Here is a 24,519-nt window from a genome sequence, read left to right as displayed (position 1 = left end):
ACGCAGGGCGGGTGTTTCATGGATGTGACGTAGTGGAGAAGCCACCGTGAGATTCCAACAACAATGGCGGCTCGCATCGAGGAAGCAAGCGTTAGCATTGATGCTGCTATTTCTTCCGTGTTGTCCAATCTACCTAATATTGTTTCATTAAAAGAACATCAGAGAACGGCTCTGAAGGCTTTTGTTGGTGGAAACCATGTTTTCGCCCTTCTCCCGACCGGATTTGGCAAGTTTTGTTTTCCGGGGCGCGGACGCGCAATGCGGACGGGTCCCCGGAGCGGTTAGCGGTTAGCGCGAACCATATAAGGAGGCCTTTAGTCCTCAACGCGGTCGGCCCGGGATCGACTCCGACCCGCGGCGCTTTGCCGCCTGTCTTCCCCCCTCTTCCTGTCAGCTCACTGTCAATAAAAGGTGTGCCACTACAGTGTTTCCCGCAGGAATTTGCTTATGCGAGGCGGACCGACTCGCGGACCGGGGGGGGGGTGGACGACATGTTTTCCGCGGAGCGGGGGGGAGAGGGACGACACGTTTTCCGCGGCCGCCTCGCCAAGATAGCGCTGCGGGAAACCCTGCACTAGAGCCGCAAACACATAAAAAAAAAAAGTTTTTTTTTTCCGGCGTCGGTCTCATCAGCGTCACAGGTTAGCTTCGGTGTGAGTGGTTGAAATAGCACGTCGATAAAGATGACAGACAAGTGGCTTATCCAATCATATGCAAGGAGTTTTGATAAGGCCCAGCCTTCAGTAAAGGCAATCCCTATGGCCGTGTCCCAGATGGATGTGAGTGGAGCTAGGCGGAGCGATACATGCAGCTGGCTGTTGTCAGGTTAGTCAGCCCCCTTCAGAGATTTAAAAGAGCACGCGTTCTTTTTTCTTTTTTTTTTTAAAAACTTTCAGTTTTGGCAAAAAAAGTTGGTTAAATAAAGAGCTGAGTTTAGATTCAGTGTTTGTGTTCTGTATATAAAAATAGGTTGCTAAGCAACAGCATAAAATGGCCAGGGCTGCACTTATAATATATGTCCTGAAACTTTTGATAATCATCGATCATCAATATGGTTTCTATTTTTTCGATTTCTTTCAATATCGTCCAGCCCTAGCATGATATGACTGTACATCAGTAAGAAACGGTTCATTGCAGGACATTATATGGACATTATATAGTATATAATATTATTTCGTATAAATACTATATAATATTATATACTATATAATATATTATATTCTATATAATGTCTATGGGTACAACTGTGGAAGTAGGCGGTACGAAATGGAGCAGAAAAAACTGAGGACTCCATTATGGCTCCGGTTTTTAGTTATACCAACAATAAAAGGAGCAGCATCTTCGGAGCCAAAATGGCGCCCGTTGACTTTTAAACAAGTGGCCAATGAAATTCACGGAAGTTTGTGCCGACCAATCACAATCCGGCAAGTGGGCGGAGTCACGCCGAACCAGGAGGAGCTGATTTGGGGTGTTGTGAATCCGTGAAACCAAGAAATCTTGAGTGGGAGTTGTCGGGCCGATTTGTTGTGTTGTTTTTTTATTTATCTGCCGATTCGCTCCGGTACCGAAGCGCCAATCGCAGCCATGCCCGGGATAGAGAAGCTGCCGTTGGAGGAGACGTTGGAGGACAGCCCGCAGGTAACTTGTTTACCATGGAGCCCCGCTAGCGGCTGCTAGCTTCTAGCTAGGCTAACTGTGTTTGCCAACATCCAGCTCGACGCTAGCAGCGTTTAACCTTAAACAGGTCGGCTCGTCGTCGTTTCCGCTGACCGTGACCTTTCAGTTAAACTGCCGGATGCCGCTAAAACCTCCCAGTCACGGTAGGTCTACCTGTCCGGGGAGGCGACCGCTTCCCTAGCCGCATCGTCTCCAGTCATTACGGTTAAACCACCGGCCGCAGATCAGCGGCATCCAGCGGCTGACTGTCACTGCCCGATGAAAACCCCGCTCACAGAAGCGCTACCTGCTGCAAATGTGAGGCGAAACACCTGCTGTGACGTCATAGTATGGGGCGTGGCTGCAGACGGTCGCCATACAGGATGTTGTCAGATTGTTGCACATATACAGTATTTGTCTTTTAAAATCCGAGACGCTTGGCTAGATGTGTTTGATACTGTTCCTATTGTCCACGTTAAGCTTAAGCACACATTGTTTGGTTATTCTTTTATTAATTCCTGCTTTCTCCTGTTTATAGCTGCAGAGGGTGTGTTTTTGTTCCCGTTAAGGTTGTTTAGATCTTGGTGGAAACTGAAGAAACGCCATTTATACACAGAGGGAACCAGGGCTGGGTGTCATCTAGGATGAGCGATTCGATACGATTATCGATATATAGCTCAGCTTGATTTGATTTGACTCCAATATCGATATTTATTACTTTAAAATTATTGCTCAAAATCATTCAATCAACAAAACCAGCCAAATATTATATTTATGTTACATTTATTGAACACTGAAATATTAACAGGAGAATAAAGTGGATTTGGTTCAATGCATTTAAAGTATCACAGAAACCAAAAATGTGCCAAACGTCTGATTTTAGGGACGAAGGAGCTTCTAAAATCCTGTCGGCCGTTCCGCAAATTCGTCTCACTTGTTCTTCCTCGCTGAGAACAGTAATGGGGCGCTGTAGTAATGTATATCGATATGGAGAGCCAGAATATAGATATTAAATCATTTTTAAAAACATCTTGTTAAAATGTCTTTTTTTAATAAAACCAACACATGCTGTTGGCTTTTTATAAGCTGGAGTCTGTTTGGTTTATGGAAATAAACCAAACAGACAATCAAATCTTTATGAATGTAAGTTTCCGCTGACCTTTTTTTTAAAAAAAAAAAAATGGAAAACCGGCTTTGTTTTATAATTCAGTCAGAATCACTTTATTTAAACCAAATTAAAACTATGTGCTTTGCATAACTTGGCAATAAACGATGTTCACCTCGGTCCTTCAGACATCAGCTGAGCTGGATTCTGACATTTTCTGCCGGTTTAGCAGAGGGAGACTTTTCCACAAACTTCATCCTCTGTTTTTCTTTTTTACGAAGATATCCTGACTTACCCACTTGGCACAGAAGCTAAACTTTATTTGTTGTTTTTTTGGGACCCTTTTCAATAAGAATGTTAGTTTCATTGGGACTTGTTACAGCATAAAACATATTAAAAAACTGGCGCTGACAATCCTCTGCGGTGAGATCCTCTGGGTTTATTGGTGTCGGCTGGTAAAAATACTGTCATTCCAAAGTCCCCCCCCCCCCACCCCCCCTCAGCCCCTTCACCCCACAGCTTCCCAAATGCTAGAAGCATTTTACTTAGGGCTGTGCATAAAAATCGATACAAAGATTAATATTGATGTTTATAAAAAACGGTTTAATATCGATATTCTGGTTTTGAATATACATATACCTCCCAACCCCTAGGGGGCGTTATTACAACCATTACTGTTCACAGCGAGGAAGAGCAGTCAGACGAATTTGCAGAACGGCCGACATGATTTTAGAAGCGCCTTCGTCCCTAAAATCAGACGTTTGGGCACATTTTTGGTTTCTGTGATACGTTAAATGCATTGAACCAAATGCACTTTATGTTCCTGTCAATATATCAGTGTTCAATAAATTGAACAAATATAATATGTGTCTGGTTTTGTTGATTGAATTGAATGATTTGAGTATTAATTTTAAAGTAATAAATATCGATATTGGAGTCAAATCAAGCTGCGCTATGTATCGAGAATCGTATCGAATCGGCTCATCCTAAATGATCCCCAGCCCTAATTTTATGTATTCTGTGTTGCAGTTTGCATCGTCCTCTGCTTGATCAGTTATTGGGTTCGAACAAGAACCAGGATTTACATCTGTCAGCTATTTAGTTAACTGTGCAGCAACAAAATGACATTCGTCATGCTGGCCAACACGAGCATGAAACAACAGAGACACACCTTAGGTGCACAGGTGGGGTGTGAGGACAGGTAGCAGTCGTGGGTGTGGATTTGCATAGTCAGCGGGCGAGGTTGTCAGAGTGAAACGCAGGATGACGATCTGATTCCCTTCTTCTTCTTCTTCTACATGTGGTTTGCTGCTGTTTGTCTGCAGACGCGCTCTCTGCTGGGGGTGTTTGAGGAGGACACCCTGGCCATGTCCAACTACTGCACACAGCTGTACCAGGCCATGCAGAGGATTTACGATGCACAGGTACAAACATGCACGCCTGTGTGGGGCACATTTACCGGAGCCCCAAACGCTACCGAGTGACTCCCGTCTGCATCATCGTGTTTTTTTTTTATGTTGCAGAATGAGCTGAGTGCAGCGACACACCTGACCTCCAGGCTGCTGAAAGAGTACGACAAACAGGTAGGAGAGCGGAAATACAAGTGTCTGGTTCAGTCTGCAAACCCCGCAGAGCTGGGCTCATCGTTGGTTTGATATCTGTCAAAAACCTGCGTTACGTGGCACCGCAAAAAATAAGATAAAATAGACTTTATTGATCTCACAGTGGAGAAATTCACGTGTCACATCGGCTCAATAATCAAAAGAAGGAGCCAAAAGGAGGAAAAGGTGCATGAGGTATATACAGTGTGTCCACATATATACAGTGGATCGAGAAAAAAAAGAAATAAAGCAGAGATTTAAGGTAATATATATACATATGGATTTGACATTGTGCATTAAAGTGGTACCAGGTAAAGAGCAACAGTGAGGTAGTGAAATAACTATAACGGCTGAAGTCCCTTATTTAACAGGATTATTGCACAGGTTATTAAATAGTAATTGCACATTAGTTATTGCACAAGTTACTGCTGTTATAGTCCAGCATTGTAAAGTCTGATGGCAGCAGGGATGAATGACCTGCGGTAGCGCTCCTTTATACACACAGGATGTCTAAGGGGTGGTCCTGTTTCGGTTGAATTTGCATATTATCTAAGCCATTACAAGGCTTTTGTTTGCCAATGGTATAAAGCTTGGTACTCCATATTACTCCAGACTTTTTGAATTGAGAAAGCTTCCTGGAGAGGAAGCGAAACCTCTTCAACTACGGAAAACTAGTCCAGTTGCTTTGTTTTTTACCTTTTTTTGGCATGTCTAAGTCTGTCACTAAATGAGCTGCTCAGGTCCTCTACAGTCTTGTGCTGGGGGTGGAAGTTTGCTAATAACCACAAACTTTCACCTATTTTATTAGGATTTTATGTGACGGACCAACAGAGTGGATCTGAAATGCGAAGGAGAAGGAACGTGAACTTTGTAAACACAAATCTAAAGCAGACTTTATTCAGCCCATATTCATTGTCCGCCGCTTATCTGAGATCCAGAGAGACCCAAACATCCCGTCCATGGGGGCACCCAGGTCAGACGCCCAAACCTCCTCAACCAACTCATTTTCGATGCCTGAAATAATTCATAATTCACTGGAATTTGGTGTCAAAGCCGAACACGAGCGCTGCAGGGTGGCAGTTTTTTGGATTTAAACCAAATGACGACACCCGCTGAATTTGTCTGAGCTGCACTGCAAAAAGGCAACTAAAAGTAAGTGAAATTTTCGTGAAATTAGTGTATTTTCCATTGATTTGAGTAGGTAAATAAGACTATTTGCCAATGGGATTAGTAGATTTACCCCTAAAATAAGATAATTCGATATCTTGCACTTGAAAAAGTATGATGGAGATGAATTGTGCCTACTTTAAGTGCAAAAATCTTATTCTATTGGCAAATAATCTCATTTAGCTGATCAAATCAAGGAAAAATTCACTCATTTCAAGAAAATTTTACTTACTTTTAGTTCCCTTTTTGCAGTGCGGTAGGTCGAGAGGATATATTCGCGTTACTATGCCGTTCTCCAAATGACAATAATATGATTTATCGCACTAATTTTTAGAAACTTTTATCGTGACAGACCTAGATTCAACACACCTGAATCAAACTAAAGGTTCAATAGCAGCCGGCTGTGTGCCAATGCAAGGATACATCTAAAACCTACAAAATCTGATCTGTACTGCAAAAATGGATCTAAAAATAAGTAAAATGTTCTTAAAATTTGTGTTTTTGTCCTAGATTTGAGCAGGTAAATAAGGTTATTGTCAATGGAATGAGCATTTTGACCCCTAAAATAAGATAATTGGATATCCTGCACTTGAAATAAGGTGATGGAGATGAGTTGTTCTGATTTTAAGTACAAAAATCTTATTACATTGGCAGATGATCTTATTTACCTGCTCTAATCAAGGACAAATGCATTCATTTTAAGAAAATATTACTTATTTTTAGTTCAGTTTTTGCAGTGGCCCTGGTCCATATAGAAAAACTCCAGCACCGACTCATAGCTCTCTCTCTCTCTGCGTTTCTGCTGCTGTGTGCAGCGTTTTCCTCTAGGGGGCGACGATGAGGTGATGAGCTCTACCCTGCAGCAGTTTTCTAAGGTCATTGATGAGGTGAGCCTGCGTTCTGGGAGCGGATCTCCATGAGAAGTGGCAGTCAGGACGTGTCCTAACTCCCAGTGTCCCTGTCTTTGTCCAGCTGAGCTCCTGTCACGCTGTCCTGTCCACCCAGCTGGCCGACGCCATGATGTTCCCCATCACTCAGTTCAAAGAGCGAGACCTGAAGGGTAGGAAACCGCAGCGGCCCGATCAGAGCTCATAATTCCCTGTGATCATCTCAGATTTGGGATTCTGGTTGGGAAATAATAATGCTCACTAGTTGCAGGTGTAGTTTCATCTTTTGCACCAGTTCTAGGGGATTCAGGGTTTATTCTCTTCTCTTAAGAGTTTAAGGATCACTTGATAGAAAACAGAATTGAAACCAAAACTAAGCAAAAATGATGCATTTTATTACCGTTGCACAACAGGAAGAAGCTATTTCTGCTGCTGATGTTGATAAAGTTTGTGGTCAGCAGAAACAGACGTTTCAAAAGACATTTCCTGAACTTCCTGATGTTTTTTTTCCCGTCTTTACAGAGATCCTCACGCTGAAAGAAGTCTTCCAGATATCCAGCGACGGTAAGACGCCGAAGCCACCGGCCATCATAATGCAAAAAACTGATACAAAAATAAGTAAAATGTTCTAACAAATGTGTGTTTTTGTCCTAGATTTAAGCAGTTAAATAAGATGGAATCAGTATTTTGACCCCTAGAATAAGATAATTAGACATCCTGCATTTAAAATAAGGTGATGGAGATGAGTTGTTTCTATTTTAAGTAAAAAAAAAAATCTTATTCCATTGGCAAATCATCTTATGTGCCTCTGCAAATCAAGGACAAATACACTCATTTTAAGAAGATTTTACATATTTTTAGTTCGTTTTTTGCAGTGCAGACTTTCCTTCTGCAGGAAAAATCTTCATCTCATTTTCCAAACCCAGAGGAGTCGTGTTTCACTTGACTTTCCTTCACGTCACCGACCCTGAGCCCTTGTTTCTGTTTCAGGAAACACAATCAATACAGATATATTCACTGAATAATGGTTGAAATGCTGAGGAGTAGTTACCATTTACCCTTCTATACAGTAATTTAATCATACTGGATTTTTATTATTTTCTTTTTGCGCACATCGCTACAGATTATTTCTATAGCACCAGTTCACAACACATCGTCCTCAAGCCTCTTTACAGTTAAAAAAAAGTCAATTCAATCCTAAATACAGATTCCAAGTCAGTTAGATCCAGTCCGAATCGATCACTTTTATCAAACAGCGCAGTCTAGTTCAGTTAATTATTCAGGTTGGTGAGAAAGTTTCCTCTCTAAGGAAACCCAGCAGGTTGCATCAAGTCTCTCCAAGCAGCATTCACTCCTCCTGAAAGAGCGTAGAGCCACAGTGGACAGTCGTCTGCATTGCTGATGGCTTTGCAGCAATCCCTCATACTGAGCATGCATGAAGCGACAGTGGAGAGGAAAACTCCCCTTTAACAGGGAGGAGAACCTCCAGGGAAAGGAAAGGGAGTTTCAAAAGTTCTGCCTCCTTGCCACATCTGGCCCAGGTTTGTGATCAGATCAGATCTGGTTGTGGTTCCTGTAGCAGAATCAATGGTTCTACCCTGGTTTCTCCTTTTAAAAGGTTCTGGTGCTGGAACCGGACAAATAATTCCACTTTGATTTCTGGGGTCAAGTCGGACAAAATGTGTTTATTTACAGCTTGTGTTTTTTTTTTTATTTCTGTCTGTAGATCACGACACAGCCATCAACAGATACAGCCGCCTGTCTAAGAGGAAGGACAACGACAAGGTAACGGCGTCCGGAGACGGTTCAGAACTTCTCTCAGGGTTCTGGAACGAGAGTTGTAGCTTAATTATACAAATCTAGTGACTTTTAGTATGAATTTAAAGTTGGAATTGTTTTTTTTTTTTATATATAAACCAATATCAGTTTTCTATATTTGTGTTGCTTTTCCCTTTAATCAAAAATAACTTATATTCCAGTTTATAAATGCCACCGTAATTCTTTCATTTATTATAGTTTTTACCATTTTTTATCTGAAACAAGCTATTTCAGATAAAAGCTCTAACATTAAGTCTTAAGCCATAAATCTGCATTATATTCTACAGCAGCAGAGGATAAATTGGGCAGATTTATCAAAGCTCTCTTGGGTTCTGAACCAACTTGAAGCTGGAGTTAAAACTTTTTTAAAGCGTTCTGAGCCGTAGATCAGCACTCTTGCTTCTAGTCGTGGACCCGGCTATCGTAACGCTCATTTAGTCCTTTTTTAACTGAATTATTTTGGTTTCTGTGATCCTTTTGAGTGTTTTTATGATTTTATTCTCATGCACTTTGGTCCCTTTTATAAACCAATAAATGAATGAAGCAAAGGCAGCTTCCTGAAAGCAGAGCCGGGGATAAATCCTGCCGGCAGGTAAAAAGTCAGTTTCTGTTGCAGGTGAGAGCGGAGGTGGTGGAGGACGTCTACACCTCACGCAAGAAGCAGCACCAGACCATGATGCACTACTTCTGTGCCCTGAACACGCTGCAGTACAAGAAGAAGACGGCCCTGCTGGAGCCGCTGCTGGGCTACATGCAGGCTCAGGTGAGCGCTCACGCCTACCGCCCACTCGCTCGTTTTCACTCACGTTGCACTCTGTGGAAACAAATTTAAACGAGTTGGAGGTGTTGGTGCAAACATTCGTGTCCTCTGCGTAGAAGAAGAGCAGGCAGCTGGTTCCCATTGTTGTCTCAGCAGTGCCCCCTATCAGTGCAGCGCGGTACTTTCAGCCTCACGCTTATGGACGATTTAGAAAGACTAAATGTGTAACACACCTTCATTTAGGGCTGGGCGATAAATCAATTTAATCAGTTTCAACGTAAAATGTATTGAGATTTAATTTTTGAAAAATCTGGACTCTACTTCCATTAAGAGAGTAGCAGCAATCCTGAATGTGTGTTTAGGAAAGTATGTTGTCAAAAGGAAAGGAAACTTTTTTTTTTTAACCATAAGACGAGGCACTTTAATTTACTCATTTACTTATTTTTTATGTTAGTTTGAAGTTACGCCGGTAAAGCCTGTTCTCAGCTCATTGTGTAAAACCACGTGCAGCAAACATTTTGTTATATTTTCATTGTTTAGAACGGCAGGGCGGCCATCTTGTTTTACCAGCATGTTTCCCAGCTTGGATTTAGTTGCACTTTGACTTCAGGTTTAACTCCCAGAGGAAATGGTTGACATAAAAGCAAGTTTTTTTTTAAATAATTAAATTTATTTTTTGTGAAATGAAAGGGATTAATTGGATTTGGTGTAATAAAAATCTGAGATTTTATTTTCAAGCCATGTCGCCCAGCCCTACGTTCATTAAATATATAATTAGACAGACTGTTGGCCGTCAACATGTTTAATAAAACATGCATATTGGTGGTTTAAAGAAACACAGCAATATCAGCAAAGCTCCTCACTGGCTCAGTCTTTCCCCATTTGAACAGGCAACACATAAACTCGGTGATTTTTCTTTTATTAATTTGTCTTTTAACCATATAAATGTTGAAATTATGCTGAAATCAACAATGAAGGGGGCCAATTGATTTCGTCTCATCATTTTTAGGGTTTAACTTACTTAACACTGCCTCCACATCACTCTGTATCGACTGTGTTAAAAAAGGAAAAGATCTCAGAAATGTCTTCTAAAAAAAAAAAAAACACATTTGGCTTTTAAATGTTTGTGAAACAAAGAAACAAAATCTACTTCTAATAGAGGAAAAGCTTTGATGAAAACCAATGTTCCGTCTCCTGTTAATGTGTTGTTGTTGTTGTTTTTCACTAATCTGTGCAGATCAGCTTCTTTAAGCTGGGCTCTGAAAACCTCACCCAGCAGTGGGAGGACTTCCTGGGAACTATAGGCACCAGCGTCCAGAAGTAAGAGGCTCACACTTTAATTATGTCTGTAATCATGATCTGAGCAGTGGCTTAGCGGGGAAAAACGTGTCTGCAGCGTACGGCGGGAGATGGAGGAGGAGGTGGGGCAGATGCAGCAGACCATCCAGGACATGGAAAGGTCATGTGACCCTCTGTATGCGCCATGTGACCCTGACCCCGCCCACTCGCCCGTGTGTCGCAATCTCACCAGGAAGCAAGGCTACCTTCACATCCGCAAGTAAGACACATGCGCCCGTTCCACCAAGTGTTTTGACTCGTCTCCATCTGTGTTGCACTTCTCAGGGGTTTTCAGTTAAAAGGCAAAGCTCAGCGTAAAGCGTTATCCCTACTTTGTGTTTTCGTTTTGGATAAATCGTGTTTTTACTTGACGGAAGAAGAAGTATAAGAAGAAAGAAGAAAAAGACGGAAGTGTCGATGCTCACTGTTAAATATGAGGCTTGTCACTACCCGATCCGTACCGGCAGCTCATTTGTGCGAACAGAATAACTTCCTGGTCACCAAAAAATAATGTAATTACGGAACTGAACATACTTATTTCTATACTTAAATCAGAATGCTATTAAGAATAATTAAGTATGCTAAACTATATCGTATAGAAAATATTAAAGACTTTTCTGGAAGAAATTGATACGTTTTACATTCTCTCCATTGTATTGCTTGACGTCATCATCGGATATGCTCAGAAGTCCAGGAATTTATCATTGCATAACGTTTATCTGTATTGTCTGAATGCACTCTGTTAGTTTTATTATTTGTTCAAACAGGACTGCAAAAAAATATTTTCATCCTTAATCATAAGTTGAATTTTGTTATACAAATAATCTTGTACTAATAATTTGTTTTATTAGAAGGTTCAAATTATCGATTGAGATTTTAGCGCCCTCTGGTGGACACATCATAAACAAGAGAAGACCTCGTCATTAAAGTAGCCGCATTGTTTATTTATTTATTTATTTTTTTACAAAAAACGAACAGGGAATAGAACAAAGAACACATAACCAAGCCAAGGCCTAAATTTTTAAAATAAATTTATTAAGTACAAAATACACAAAAACATATGCAAATCAAATAAATTATTAAAAAAAACTGAAGAATATTCAAAATCAAAAACATTTCTATACTCCTATATGTGTTTATAGCTGTTTTTTATGTAATTTAAGAAATGGTGTATAGATTTTTATTTCCCTAACCACAACTGGGAAACCTTTTTGCTATTAAAAAAACAAAAAACTATGTATTTTTATGTATTTCTGTTGTTTCTTTTTTATAATATGCAATATTTACGCAAATACAAAGATGTACAAAAAGAAACCCCCCCGGCCCGAAAAAAGACAAAAGAATAAAAAAGTAAGAAAAATTAAATATTGCCTACCAGAAGTTTTTCTGTTCGTGCAAATGAGCTGATGGTACGGATCGGGTAGTGACAAAATGGTCATGAGAGGCTGATCGCCCCTCGTTACCCTCTAGATGCTACACGACGCAGGATGCAGCTGAAACTCGGCCTGATCCAAAATATTCTTACATGACTAAAGAATCGGCCCAAAAAGGGCAGAAAAACGGTACCGTGTACGCCCGGCTTTAACAACACTTGGCTGTAGATTAATCAAAATCTGGTCCTTATAGCTAAAATAATCGGGCAGAGTTTCTGCTGGATGAAGCTGTAATACCAACAGATTGTGAACGTTTCGAGTTAAATGTGGCTCCTCTGCGTGTCTGACAGCAAGACGGGCCTCGTGTCGTCGTCCTGGGAGCGGCAGTACTTCTTCACGCAGGGAGGAAACCTGATGCAGCAGGGCCGCGGCGAGGTGGCCGGCGGTCTGGTCACGGACCTCGACAACTGCTCCGTCATGGCCGTAGACTCCGATGACCGTCGGTTCTGCTTTCAGGTCACCTCCTTCGACGGCAAAAAGTGAGGTTGCTGCTTTTCCTGATCACGTTTTTCAGATCGAAGATCTTAACGTCTCTTTGGTCTTTCGGGTTTTGTTAGAGTCGTGACGCTGCAGGCGGAGAGCAGGAAGGATTGTGAAGAGGTAAAAAAATGGTTTCCTGTCATCTAATCCGCTCCGTGTCTGATGATGCTTTGTAACGGCGTATCTCTGCTGCTTCCCCTGACAGTGGATTGCGACCATCAACAACATCTCCAGGAGGATCTACCTGAGCGAAAATGCAGAGGTCTGCGTCCCTGTTTGACGTTTTCATTTCAATTCAGTTTTATTTATATAGCACCAATTCATGATACACATCATCTCAAGGCTATTTCCAAAGATTATACAGACCCACCGACGCCACACTCCTCTGTTACTATATGTGTTTGTTTTTTTAAGTTCATGGTCTCCTGAGACCGGGCTCCCTTTACTAAGGACTTTATCAGAGGGAGTCCAGAGCCCGGAAACCAGACTTTATGGCTCGCTATCACACGCAGCACAAGAGAAGGTAGCAAGATGTCAAACCCAGTCAAGCTCTGATGATGCTGCCGTGTTTCTGGTAGGAGCTGGCAGCCAGAGTGAACCAAACAGCCATGGAAGCCGTGACGCCATCGCCTTCGTTCCAGCAGAGACACGAGAGCATGAGGCCCAGCAGGTAGGACGGGGCGGTTTAAGCGGGTAGGACGGGATGGTGTAAGCTGGTAGAATGGGACGGTTTAAGCTGGTAGAATGGGACGGTTTAAGCTGGTAGAATGGGACGGTTTAAGCTACTAGGAGGGGACGGTTTAAGCTGGTAGGGCGGGACGGTTTAAGATGGTAGAATGGGACGGTTTAAGCTAGTAGGACGGGACGGTTTAAGCTGGTAGGACGGGACGGCTTAAGCGGGTAGTACGGGACGGTTTAAGCTGGTAGAATGGGACGGCTTAAGCGGGTAGGATGGGACGGTTTAAGCTGGTAGAATGGGACGGTTTAAGCTGGTAGAATGGGACGGTTTAAGCTGGTAGAATGGGACGGTTTAAGCTGGTAGAATGGGACGGTTTAAGATGGTAGGACGGGACGGTTTAAACTGGTAGAATGGGACGGTTTAAGATGGTAGAATGGGACGGTTTAAGCTAGTAGGACGGGACAGTTTAAGCTAGTAGGACGGGACGGTTTAAGCTGGTAGGACGGGACGGCTTAAGCGGGTAGTACGGGACGGTTTAAGCTGGTAGAATGGGACGGCTTAAGCGGGTAGGATGGGACGGTTTAAGCTGGTAGAATGGGACGGTTTAAGCTGGTAGAATGGGACGGTTTAAGCTGGTAGAATGGGACGGTTTAAGCTGGTAGAATGGGATGGTTTAAGCTGGTAGGACGGGACGGTTTAAGCTGGTAGGACGGGACGGTTTAAGCTGGTAGGACGGGACGGTTTAAGCTGGTAGGACGGGACGGTTTAAGCTGGTAGGACGGGACGGTTTAAGCTGGTAGGACGGGACGGTTTAAGCTGGTAGGACGGGACGGTTTAAGCTGGTAGGACGGGACGGTTTAAGCTGGTAGAATGGGACGGTTTAAGCTGGTAGAATGGGATGGTTTAAACTGGTAGGACGGGACGGTTTTAGGACGGGCTCTGATATCAGCCCTTTGCGAATGATATGGCTCATGTTACACGGATCATTCCCTAATTTCAGGTAACGAAGTAATTTTTGTGCAGAAAGCTTCAGCTTCATAACTTGATATTCCTAAGAGTGAATAAATGAATAATGATGTCATAATTTAAAACAAAGAGCCTCACAGTTAAGAGCGTTTAACGTTAACCTGATGGTTCCAGTTCAGACGGACCCCCTGGTGGCGAGGCTGATTATTGCATCTGCTCTCTTTATTCCAGTAAGGGCCGGACGGGCCGAGCGAGCAGCATCAGCTCTGTTGGTTCTGAGCCTTCTCCTGCCCTGTCCGTCCTCTCGTTGGACGCTCTGGTTGCTCCGGACACGCCCATCCAGTTCGACATCATCTCCCCCGTCACGGAGGAGAACTCGGGTCAGAGCAAGACGGCAGCGCAGCCCGGCAGGTGCCTGAGAGAACCTTCCATCTTTTCAGCAAAGACTAACTCGTCATTAACTGACTTTATGGGATCCTTGGTATAAAACTGGTGCATTTTAAATATATTAAGTTGTGGATTAATTGTTCTAGTTAATGGTGAAAAGAAAAGTACAACTTCATTAAGTTCTGAGGTTTTCATGTCAGGATAAGATAGAAAAATATCTGGTCTTTATCAGTTTATAAAGGTTTTTAATTCTATCTAGTCTACAGAAACACTCCAGACTGTCATTATTTAACAAACAAAGAGGAAGACAAAATTAAATGGCTGTGTTTAAAAACTAAGTACACCCCATAGATAGAGGCAGGGTTATCACACTGCAAAAACAAAACTAAAAATAAGGTGAATTTTCTTAAAATTGGTGTATTTGTTCTTGATTTGAGCATGTAAATAAGACTATTTGCCAATGGAATAAAATTTCTGCACTTAAAATAGGAACAACTCATCTCCATCATCTTATTTCAAGTGTAGTATATCTAATTATCTTACTTTAGGAGTCAAAATACTGATTCCATTGGCAGACCATCTTATTTGCATGCTCAAATCAAGAACAAATACACTAAGTTCAAGAAAATCTTACAAATTTTTAGTTCCGTTTTTGCAGTGCAGCAGTAACTGATGGTAAATGTTTCCCGATAGTTTAGTCCAATAAGTTTATTCTCAGGTACCAGATCACCTTTTAGGTCCTAAGATCAAAAGATCCCTGTTTCCCGAGGCCAAATGCCAGTCCTGAAACACAAAACTGATCAACCTGCATTAATACATGCATTTAAAGAACAAATGCATGCTGGATCCTATGATGCAGTTCTGGGGGGGAAATTAGGTTAGATTAGGGTTTATGGCAGGCTAACGTGACCATGTGTGTTTCTGCAGAAGGAGTAATCCGTTTGGAGAGTCGGGAAATAACTCACCGGAGGACAGTGAAGGTACGTCCTGCTTATCTGCGTCTCAACTTAACATTTTAAGTCTTGTTTGGGCTTTAATTGTTTCCAGTTAAAGCCCAAACTTTCCAGTCAGAAAGCCAAGCCGCCATAAACTGCAGCCGTTCTCGTTCTCTTTAAAGCGGAGGACAAGAAAGGCAGCAGCATGTTTTCTCTGATGATTATTCAGCCCAAAAATATTTGCAGATAAAGATTAAATAGTTTAAATTGTGTTGATTCAGCTAGTTTCTGGGGGAAAAATAGATTCAACCTGGTTCTTCTTGTTAAACCTGCGTTTTTAAAATGTTTTCTTTCTGATTCTGAAGCTTGCTTTGTGACGCTTGTAACTGACAATTTAAGGTTTGGTTCTAAGTCCTTAACGTCTATAATTTTAAAAAACATCAGTATAAATAAAGGCCGTGAAATATAAACTCCACTAATGCGTACGAGGACACATTGGTGCCAGAAATGATTCTGCTCTTCCCGTCTTCTCGTGGTCCAGACTCGATCCTCCACCAGCTGTTTATCGTCCGGTTCCTCGGGTCGATGGAGGTGAGGACGGCCGAGTCGGCAGACGTCATCTCTGAGACCATGAGGCAGATCTTAGCCGCCAGAGCCATCCACAACATCTTCAGGATGACCGAGTCCCACCTGCTCGTCACCTGCGACTGCCTCAAGTGAGAAAAACACGGCTTTGTGTTTGTGGGGAGGGCAAGACAAGCCTGCAGTGATGCAGAAAGGTTTTTACATAAAGAGGAAAGCTTTTATGGCTTACAAACTGCATAAACAACGTTAACGGTACATGTTCCGTCTGTCGGCAGGGTCCGAAATTAACACTCGCTAGACGCCAAATGCGAGTAAGTTTTCCATTTGCCGAGTGAATTTCAGAGGGCTAGCTAGCAAATAAATCGTGTTTTTCAGTCGTCATCTGGGTGGATACATCTTTATGTTCCTCTGCTTTCAGTTCGTATGACAACAAAACACAAACACTCGCATGTGTGATGCGAGAATGACAGCAGCTACGTCACGTCCGTTTGCTAACAGCTAGCGTTTAGCTCAGGCTAATCACGTAGCGGGATTATGTGGAGATGTTTAGTCGGGGTCAGTCTGAATACATTTTTTGGCCGGTAAAAAATATGCTTGAACGGTTGATTTTTTTTTTTTTTTTTTACGTCTGCCAACTTGGCCGGTGAATTTCGGACACCGTCTGTCGGTCCGGTGCGCATCCATCCTTCCGGCCAGTGGTTATACTCGTTTATCCTTTTATTAATTAAAAAAAATTAAACTCACTCACTCAGTTCTCTAGGGGCCACCCCCTTTAAATAATTTTTTTCTCATCATTGAGCCAAACCGAAAAATAGTTCCAAATAAACGAAAATCGGTATACCGTTCTGTATATTATGGGTTTTCCTGCTTGATTATTTCTACGCCTAGTGCCAAAAAAATAAATAAATCATTTAAAATGTTCCTTTTTTTTATTATTTATTTATTGTGGTAAAATCTTCCTTTTTGTGTTTCCAGAAATACAGTAAAAAGTCTGATGAACCTGAAACTGTGTTTATAAAGAATGTCGGTTTAGTTCAGGTTTGATCAATCTAGACCACATGTGCCAAACTCAAGGACCGCGGGGCGAATCTATTATTTATCCGGCCCTCAAGAGCCAACAAAGGCATAACATGTCATAAACTAGAGGCATATATTCTTTTAAAGTGTATAAAGTGCCTAAAACCGTCAATCTTGAGGATTAAATGCATTATATTCCAACTTTTAAATGAGTTATGGTGACTGACTTTCACGTCAGGCGATAAAAGATTTGTAAGAAAGTAAAATAATAATAAATCTGGGACTAGAAATGAGGATTATGACCATTTAAAAACAACAGATATTTCTTAACGTGTGAATTATTCACCATTTTTCCATCTGTTGTCGTGTTTCTGCCTAAAATTGAACGTTTTGTTTTCCAGACTCATTGATCCCCAGACGCAGGTCACTCGGCTGAGGGTGAGATGCGCCCGTTTTTTCCCTTTACACCTGTACCAGGTAAGGTTTTCCCGCCGCGCCTTTGCTCACGGTGACCTTTGACCCGCTGCAGTTCCCGCTGTCCGCCGTCGTCCAGTGCTCGCCCCACCAGGACAACAAGAGGCTGTTCGGCTTCGTTCTGCAGGCGGCGGCCGGCCGAGGCGACACCCGAGTCGTGTGCTACGTCTTCGAGTCCAACAACGACGGCGAGAAGGTTCATGCGTCTGTTCCTCCTGCAGTCTTACCACATTTTTATTTATTATTTAAGCGTTTCTGACCCGTAACGTCTACTTTCGCGTTTCAGATCTGCGACAGCGTCGGTTTGGCCAAGCAGATAGCGTTCCACTCAGAGATGGTGAGACCGAATCAGAGCTGATCACGGCTCCTCCGGCCGTCAGGTGGACGGCTCGCTTCAGGTTTTCTTTTGTTGCTCAGGACCGTAAGGAGGTGGAGAAGAAGAAGGAGCAGGACAAGGCCAAAGAGAAACAGCAGGAGGAGCTCCACAAGCAGAGACAGATTGAAAAGGTAAGAGTCCGTTCATCCCTTCATCTGAACAAACTAATGAATAAATAAACAAACAGAGAAGTGGCATCACAACAAAAGCAACGTACCGGTCCTGATGCTGCAGAATGCTGCGGACTCTCCACACCCTGAATCCCCCAAACACTATTAACTATTAAGGACATCTGATTCCATTCAATAAAATCTTATTTATATAGCGCCAATTCACAACACACGTCATAAAACGAAGCGTAGAAGAAGACTTTTTCTAAATAGATAGATTTTTGTGTGAATACATTTTTATTTATTTATTAAATTTACACTTCTTGATTTTAATTTTTACAAAGGAAATGTTTATTTACACGTCTTTACGGTGTACGAAAAAAAAACACTGTCAGACCGGCATTACGTTTTTCATCTCCCGCATCCACTAGTGGCAGCTCCACTCTTTAAGACTCCCTGATATAGTTAATAATAATAAAGATGAATTCAAAGACACTCATTCGCAGTCAAAATCAAAATAAATTAACTCATTTGCCGAAAATCTACTCTGCAGCTTCGACTGCAACAACAGAGACAAACTTTTGCTGCTGGAAGCTTAAACTCTGCTAACATGTTGAGTTCAGCCAGAAAAAAAAAAACATCCAAGAGCCTCTTTAGCAACAATTCAGCTCAATTCAATTTATTTATATGGCGCCAATTCATTAACACGTCATCTCAAGGTTCTTTCCAAAGTCAGACTCCATCAGATCCTCCAGGTTGGTGAGAAAGTTTCCTCTCTAAGGAAACCCAGCAGGTTGCATCAAGTCTCTCCAAGCAGCATTCACTCCTCCTGAAAGAGCGTAGAGCCACAGTGGACAGTCGTCTGCATTGTTGATGGCTTTGCAGCAATCCCTCATACTGAGCATGCATGAAGCGACAGTGGAGAGGAAAACTCCCCTTTAACAGGGAGGAGAACCTCCAGCAGAACCAGAACCAGGCTCAGTGTGAACGCTCATCTGCCTCCACCCACTGGGGCTTAGGGAAGACAGAGCAGAGACACAGAAAGCACAGAAGCTCACATTGACCCAGGAGTACTTTCTATGTTAGAGAAGACAGAGCAGAGACACAGAAGCTCACATTGATGCAACACTCATGACTTTATGTTGCAAAAAAATCTCCTTAATTTCCTCCCAGAGCCACATAATATGATTTTCAGCACACAATCCTGCATTAGATACGTAGCGTCAAGCATTTCATATGTGAAACGTTTTTTCTTTTTTTTCTTTCAACTCTTCTTGTTTTTACTCTCCTGACTGAACGGCAGGATTTAGAGGAACAGAGTCGCTTGATCGCCGCCTCGAGTCGCCCCGGCAACCAGCCGGCCGCCGACGGACAGTTTCTGGTGCTCAGCAGCAGCCAATCAGAGGAGGGCGAGGCTGGGGACGAGGGGAAGAGGCGGGGGGAGTCGGAAGCCTGACGACGGCCGGTGGATGCACGCTTTTTTTTTTTTTTTTCTTTTTTTTTTTTGGGCTCCCAGGTGATTCCCGGCTGGCGTTTCGGAGAAAGCAGCTCCGGAAACGAACGACTCGGCTCGCTGGGACCGAAAAAGACGACAAAGCGTTTCCTCTGCTGGACTGAAACCGAACGCACAGCTCCACGTAAGAGGAGACGGCGGGGGAAACAGGAAACGGTTTTTATTTTGGTGCAACAAAAAAACAATAATGAACTGCTTTTATATCTGCTCCACATTTAGATCACCTGTAAGTTTCTGTTTTTAATACTTGTTTTTTTTTTTTTTTTTTTGTTTTTTAGAAGAGCTAACGGTGGAGTTTAAAACAAACGGGAGGTAAAACCAGGACGCCTCAACACAAACGTTCCTGTTCTTAAAAAAAAAAAAAAAGAGAACCAAAAGCACAGACTTTTATTTTGAAAAGGCCTTCCTGTCGCCTGGTTCGTCCTGAAGACGAATTCTCTTTCTAAGCGCCGGTTTCTCCCCGTCTTTCCGGAACATTTCCGTCTGACCGAGACAAGCTGAACGGCTCCAGGCGCCGCTGCGTCTGGATTCGCCTTAATTTTTCTTCTTCTGGGGTGAAAATGAGGAAAGGTGCAGACAAATTTAGTCGGCACGTCTGGTAAAGATGTGGCGAACGCCGTTTCACACGTGGAAAGGAATCGGAGGCTGATTGTTCATTAGAATATTAATTGTGTTTGACATAATCGTGATGGCCCTTTTTATACAAATATAACTGAAAAAACTTTTAACACGTCACGTTCTGGACGTCACCTGACCAGTTTCACTGCAAAAACAAAAATAAAAATAAGTACAATTTTCTTGAAATTATTGTATTTATCCTTGATTTGAGCACATAAATGAGATGGTTTGCCAATGGAATGAGATTTTTTGCACTTAAAATAGGAACAACTTATCTCTATAATCTTATTTCAGGTGCAGTATATCTAATTATCTTAGTTTAGGGGTCAAAATAATCACTCCATTGGCAGATAATCTTATTTAGCTGCTGAAATCAAGGATAAATGCACTAATTTCTACGATAACGTTAGACAGCAGCTAGTAGCTGAAATAGCGACTTTTACGGCGACTTTTGTTACAGGTGAATCATTTAATCACAAAGATTAAATGACCCCTCCCTTAACATGCCTTAAAATAACGATATGATCAAAATACTGCCTAATATTTCTGCACAATGAGAAGCGGTAGGATTGACCAATCATTCAGGCACTGTACTGGATCATATATACAGTAAAAGTTGTTCCTATGCAGGCTGCTGATTTTAAAATTTTAGCCAATATTATAAACAGAGAAAGTCATGATCACTAAAGTTTTGGTTGTTTACTACACAGATCTTTCTGTTACTACAGAAACGTTTGCCTTCCGGCGTTAGGAAATAACTCTGGCACCGCCGCGGGAAAAAAAACAAAAGCTTTTTCTGCGTTGGCAAATCATTGCCATGAAAACTGTGAACTCAAAAATGTAATGCAACAGCTAGCAATACTGTTGTAAAAGATTAAATTCAGATAATATTAAGTTATCTGCGCCTGAAGTTTATCTGATATAAAATGTTCAGTGCAGAAGTGGAATCAATGGAGCGACGGGATCCAGCGCTCGGTTTTCTGCATCGCGCTCCGATCCCGTTTAACAGCGAAATCCATTTTTTCCTCCTAAAGCCGGGCGTACACTGTACGATATTTTCACTCGTTTTACTCAGATGCAGCTCAAACTGTACGATGAAACCTCAGGGTTTAAAAGTTCACAGATCTCCATCTCTGTTCTTACCGTACAGCTCGATGCTCTGAGGATCTGACTGCTCACACTGTACGTCTAAAAACCACGTCAGACTCAGCGCCGTAGAGAGATGGCGCTACTCTGACTCGTCTATCTGGAAGCCAAACCTAAACAGTAGAAGAAGAAAAAGACGGAAGTGTCAATGCTCTCTGTTAAAAATGAGGCTCACTAAAACGAAACGCTGCCTTGGTAATTCTACGAGTTGCTCCGTAGTTTGACTCCACCACGCTTCTCTCTACTATGTTTTCATCTGAGAAGAAGAAGAATTTAATTGTTTGCACATGCTCAGTGCGCGACATTGGGGTAATTCGGCTCGTAGCTCTACTTCACCAGCAGGAGGCGCTCATGATCTCCTCAGGAGGGCCGACTGAATTTATTTCAGACATGTTTGATTTTAATCCGACCGTCGGATTCCTGATGGGCTGATCGTCCCTCGTTACCCTCTGGATGCTACACGACGCAGATGAAACTCATGCGAAAATTATTCGCACGACTGAAGAATCGGCCCAAAAAGGGCAAAAAAAATCGTACAGTGTACGCCCGGCTTTAACAGAATATATAGGGATGCTATAAAATGCTCTTTCTTTTAACTTCCCTCGGTGGTTTGTGCATCCAGGGGCGCAACACGACTAAAGCTTACCCTGCCAATATGGCGCCTGGTGGTCGCGATCGGCTGCAGGCACGGCGGAGGTTCTGTGATGCTGTGGGCCTTTATGACAAAGAATCTGGACTCCTCATGTAGCCGAGTCAACGCGTAGATGGTTCCTCAGACCTTCTTCACTGACCGTCTCTGCCTCCAGACTTAAATCCTGCAGGAAAACCTGAAGAGACGAGAGGAACCAGAACTCTGGACCTTCCAGACCAGGAGTCAGCAGCCTTTACAGTCTAAAGAGCCCTTATTCTTAATATATAAAATGAGTCTAGACGTGCAGTATAAGTGGTTTTATAGTCACATTAAAGAACTATAAGTTTATATCTACTTTCAGGTTTTTAGGAAACAGGAAAATTAATTAAGCGGTAGTTTGGAGCCCAGAGACAAAATAAATTAATGATCTAAACAAAATCAGCGTCATTCTGTTGATTAAAAAGCCAGAACTAAATGTTTATTTTCACCTTTATGTTCCAAAATATTCCACTTAGGCCGTCATGGAAGTGGCTCCTGATCCAGAAGATCCGTCGCTCTGGTCCCTCCAGCCTCGTTAAGTTTTATACCTGAAGACAAAGTGGCCCCTGTTCATTAAGCCACCTGTGATTTTTCTTTATTTTTCCCCCTTTGTTACACTTTGCTTCTTTAATAAAAGTTACTTTTTAGGCTTTTTTAAAAAAAAATTTAATTTAAAAAAGGGGCGTGAAGTCAGCGATCGCTCTACTTAAACCTGCTTTCAGCTTCTCTCAGTGAAAAGTTCGCGTCCAGCTCTTAAACACTGCCACGTTCTCACCCAGACTCACGTTTGATGACATTTTGTTTTTTTGTTTTTTATAAATTACACCCTCAGTTCTGTCTGTCAGGCACCACTGGCTGCCAAACCTTTTCCTGATTTAAAAAAAAAAAAAAACGCTTCGAGGTGCCAAAGTTTTCCAACGTGCTAAATACTAAACCCGAGAACACTAAAAAAAAAAAAGAACCGTTTGAATCAGATGCTGAAACACGGCGTCCAGATGTGAACGGAGCGGCTGATTGGCCGCTGAGCCGATTACGTGAAGCCTCTGAATAAACGTCGCATTACTGCATAATTCAGCCACGTTTGTTTTATGTGGGTTCTGAATTAATCTGATTAATGAAGTTACTGACCTATTGCTGCTTTAAGACCTGTTTTTTTTTTTATTTTTCTGTTCTTTGTTACTCAGAAAGTTTCCTAAAAACTCCCAGAAACTATTTATTTTTTTGTATTTGTAGTCATGTAAGCGTTCTGGGGGAACTCTGTCCTAAATGTTTCGTTTACATCCTGTTTAGTGAATTCCTCAGACGGTTACAGAAAATATCTCTGGGACATAAAGTCAACATTTTAATGTTAATAAGAATATATTTTTTAGGGATAATCACAGAAACCTGCCCCTCATTAGTTTTGCACATTTCTAATTATCGACTCTGGAAAAAACACAAGGTGGGAATAAAGAACTGATTTCAGATCTAAAGACCATTTTAAGATAATAAAAACATGTTTTTTCTGACCTATGTACATTTCAGATATTTGTTACATAAATAAAAACCGTTAAATCATTTTTTTAGGCCACATAATTAGCCGCAGGTTTAGTTTGTTTATGAAATGCCGTTAAGCACAAATTTATCTTCGTGCTTCTCACTTTTCATTCTTGGTTGTGTTTCGGGGGGAAAATTTCAAGTGTAACTTCAGAATAATGTCATAAAATCCGACTCGTTTGATCGTTTGTCTGAGTCAAAGTGTTTTTGTTAATGTTGGGCTTTTGTTCGGATCCTTTTGGGTTTTTTTATTTGTTGTTTTCATGTGAACCGGTTTGCCTTTCTGCGTCTGATTCATGGTGAAACCCTAAAAACGTGGCGGTTGGTGCCCAGTTGGTCTCTACTGGTTAAACTCTTAACTTCAGTCACGTTTGTTTGACTTTTTTTCCTCTTTTTCTTAAGGCGTAAAAGTGAAGGCGCTGCACTTTACTGACGCAGAAAATCACGGCAGGATTGACGATTACGTCGAGCTGTAAATATGTTCAGTACAGATTGATGCTTCAGTGTGATTATCACGATTAATGAAAAGGTTTCATTTAAATAAAGCACTAACATTCACCCATCTGAGTCTGTGTTTTGTTTTTTTAAAAACCTCCTTAGCTTTAATTTATTTGGTTAAATTTGTTGCATCATAAGTTTTCTGGAGTTTTTGTGCCAAAACTTTGCTGCGATGAGGAAAGGATGGATTATTTTTCTCCTTTTTTAAGTTTTTGTCACATTTTATGCGACAGACCAGCACAGAGCTGTAGGGAAACGTTTTCGTTTCATTTTTTTGTTTTCCAGGCTATGCAAAAAGTGTGCTGTACATTTGTCCCATAAATAAAAATCGGCTTTAGGCTATAAAACAATATTCCAAGCTTTGAACATCTCCCAGAGCACATAGAAATTATTGCAGAAAAGTTAAAATCCTACAATTAAAAATGTTAAGTACATCACAAAGTATTCATCTTTTAATTAAAACACTGTTGACATTCTCTTTAATTTGATAGTAACATTTATCCAATGATATTTAATTACTCAAATGCAAACTTTGGTGCATTAAAATCTGCTTTTAATTCAATTATTAAATTCAAAGAACTGACCGAGATCCTGTTCTTATATTGCAAGACTAAAAAGAGTAAATAGTCAAATCATTCAAAATAATCATTTAATTACAGCTGACTTAGTATAAATGTGTGGACAGTTTTCAGATTTGTATTTAAAATCCTGCAAAACTGTTGTGAATTAATTTATGGTCTGCTACAAAGTTATAACATAGTAAC

The 24,519-nt window shown here is 41.6% G+C and overlaps 1 protein-coding gene across 1 annotated transcript; it reads left to right on the top strand.

The window, feature by feature from the left end:
- The first annotated feature begins 1,436 nt into the window (after positions 1–1,436).
- appl1 (adaptor protein, phosphotyrosine interaction, PH domain and leucine zipper containing 1) lies at positions 1,437–19,653 on the top strand. Its single transcript, XM_036151602.1, has 22 exons — positions 1,437–1,638; positions 4,087–4,185; positions 4,285–4,344; positions 6,345–6,416; positions 6,502–6,589; positions 6,939–6,980; positions 8,143–8,201; positions 8,851–8,997; positions 10,232–10,314; positions 10,391–10,552; positions 12,056–12,244; positions 12,323–12,365; positions 12,451–12,507; positions 12,824–12,915; positions 14,122–14,301; positions 15,205–15,257; positions 15,754–15,928; positions 17,216–17,252; positions 17,344–17,484; positions 17,575–17,625; positions 17,706–17,795; positions 19,078–19,653. Exons 1-22 carry the CDS (start codon positions 1,585–1,587, stop codon positions 19,228–19,230), a joined length of 2,127 nt encoding a protein of 708 aa, XP_036007495.1. The 5' UTR covers positions 1,437–1,584; the 3' UTR covers positions 19,231–19,653.
- Positions 19,654–24,519: the final 4,866 nt, after the last annotated feature.

Source organism: Fundulus heteroclitus, chromosome 20 (assembly GCF_011125445.2).
Source record: "Fundulus heteroclitus isolate FHET01 chromosome 20, MU-UCD_Fhet_4.1, whole genome shotgun sequence".
In the NCBI taxonomy this organism is placed as follows: Eukaryota; Metazoa; Chordata; class Actinopteri; order Cyprinodontiformes; family Fundulidae; genus Fundulus; species Fundulus heteroclitus.
The sequence above is the reverse complement of the archived record's forward strand: the minus strand, read 5'-3'. Positions and strand labels throughout refer to the sequence as shown.

What these genes read in the sequence shown, in the direction of transcription:
- appl1 (XM_036151602.1), top strand. Translation starts at nt 1,585, where the DNA reads ATGCCCGGGATAGAGAAGCTGCCGTTGGAGGAGACGTTGGAGGACAGC. An exon ending in ACCTGAGCGAAAATGCAGAG is followed by an intron (nt 12,508 to 12,823) that starts GTCTGCGTCCCT and finishes TGTTTCTGGTAG; the next exon opens with GAGCTGGCAGCCAGAGTGAA. An exon ending in GTCACCTGCGACTGCCTCAA is followed by an intron (nt 15,929 to 17,215) that starts GTGAGAAAAACA and finishes TTTGTTTTCCAG; the next exon opens with ACTCATTGATCCCCAGACGC.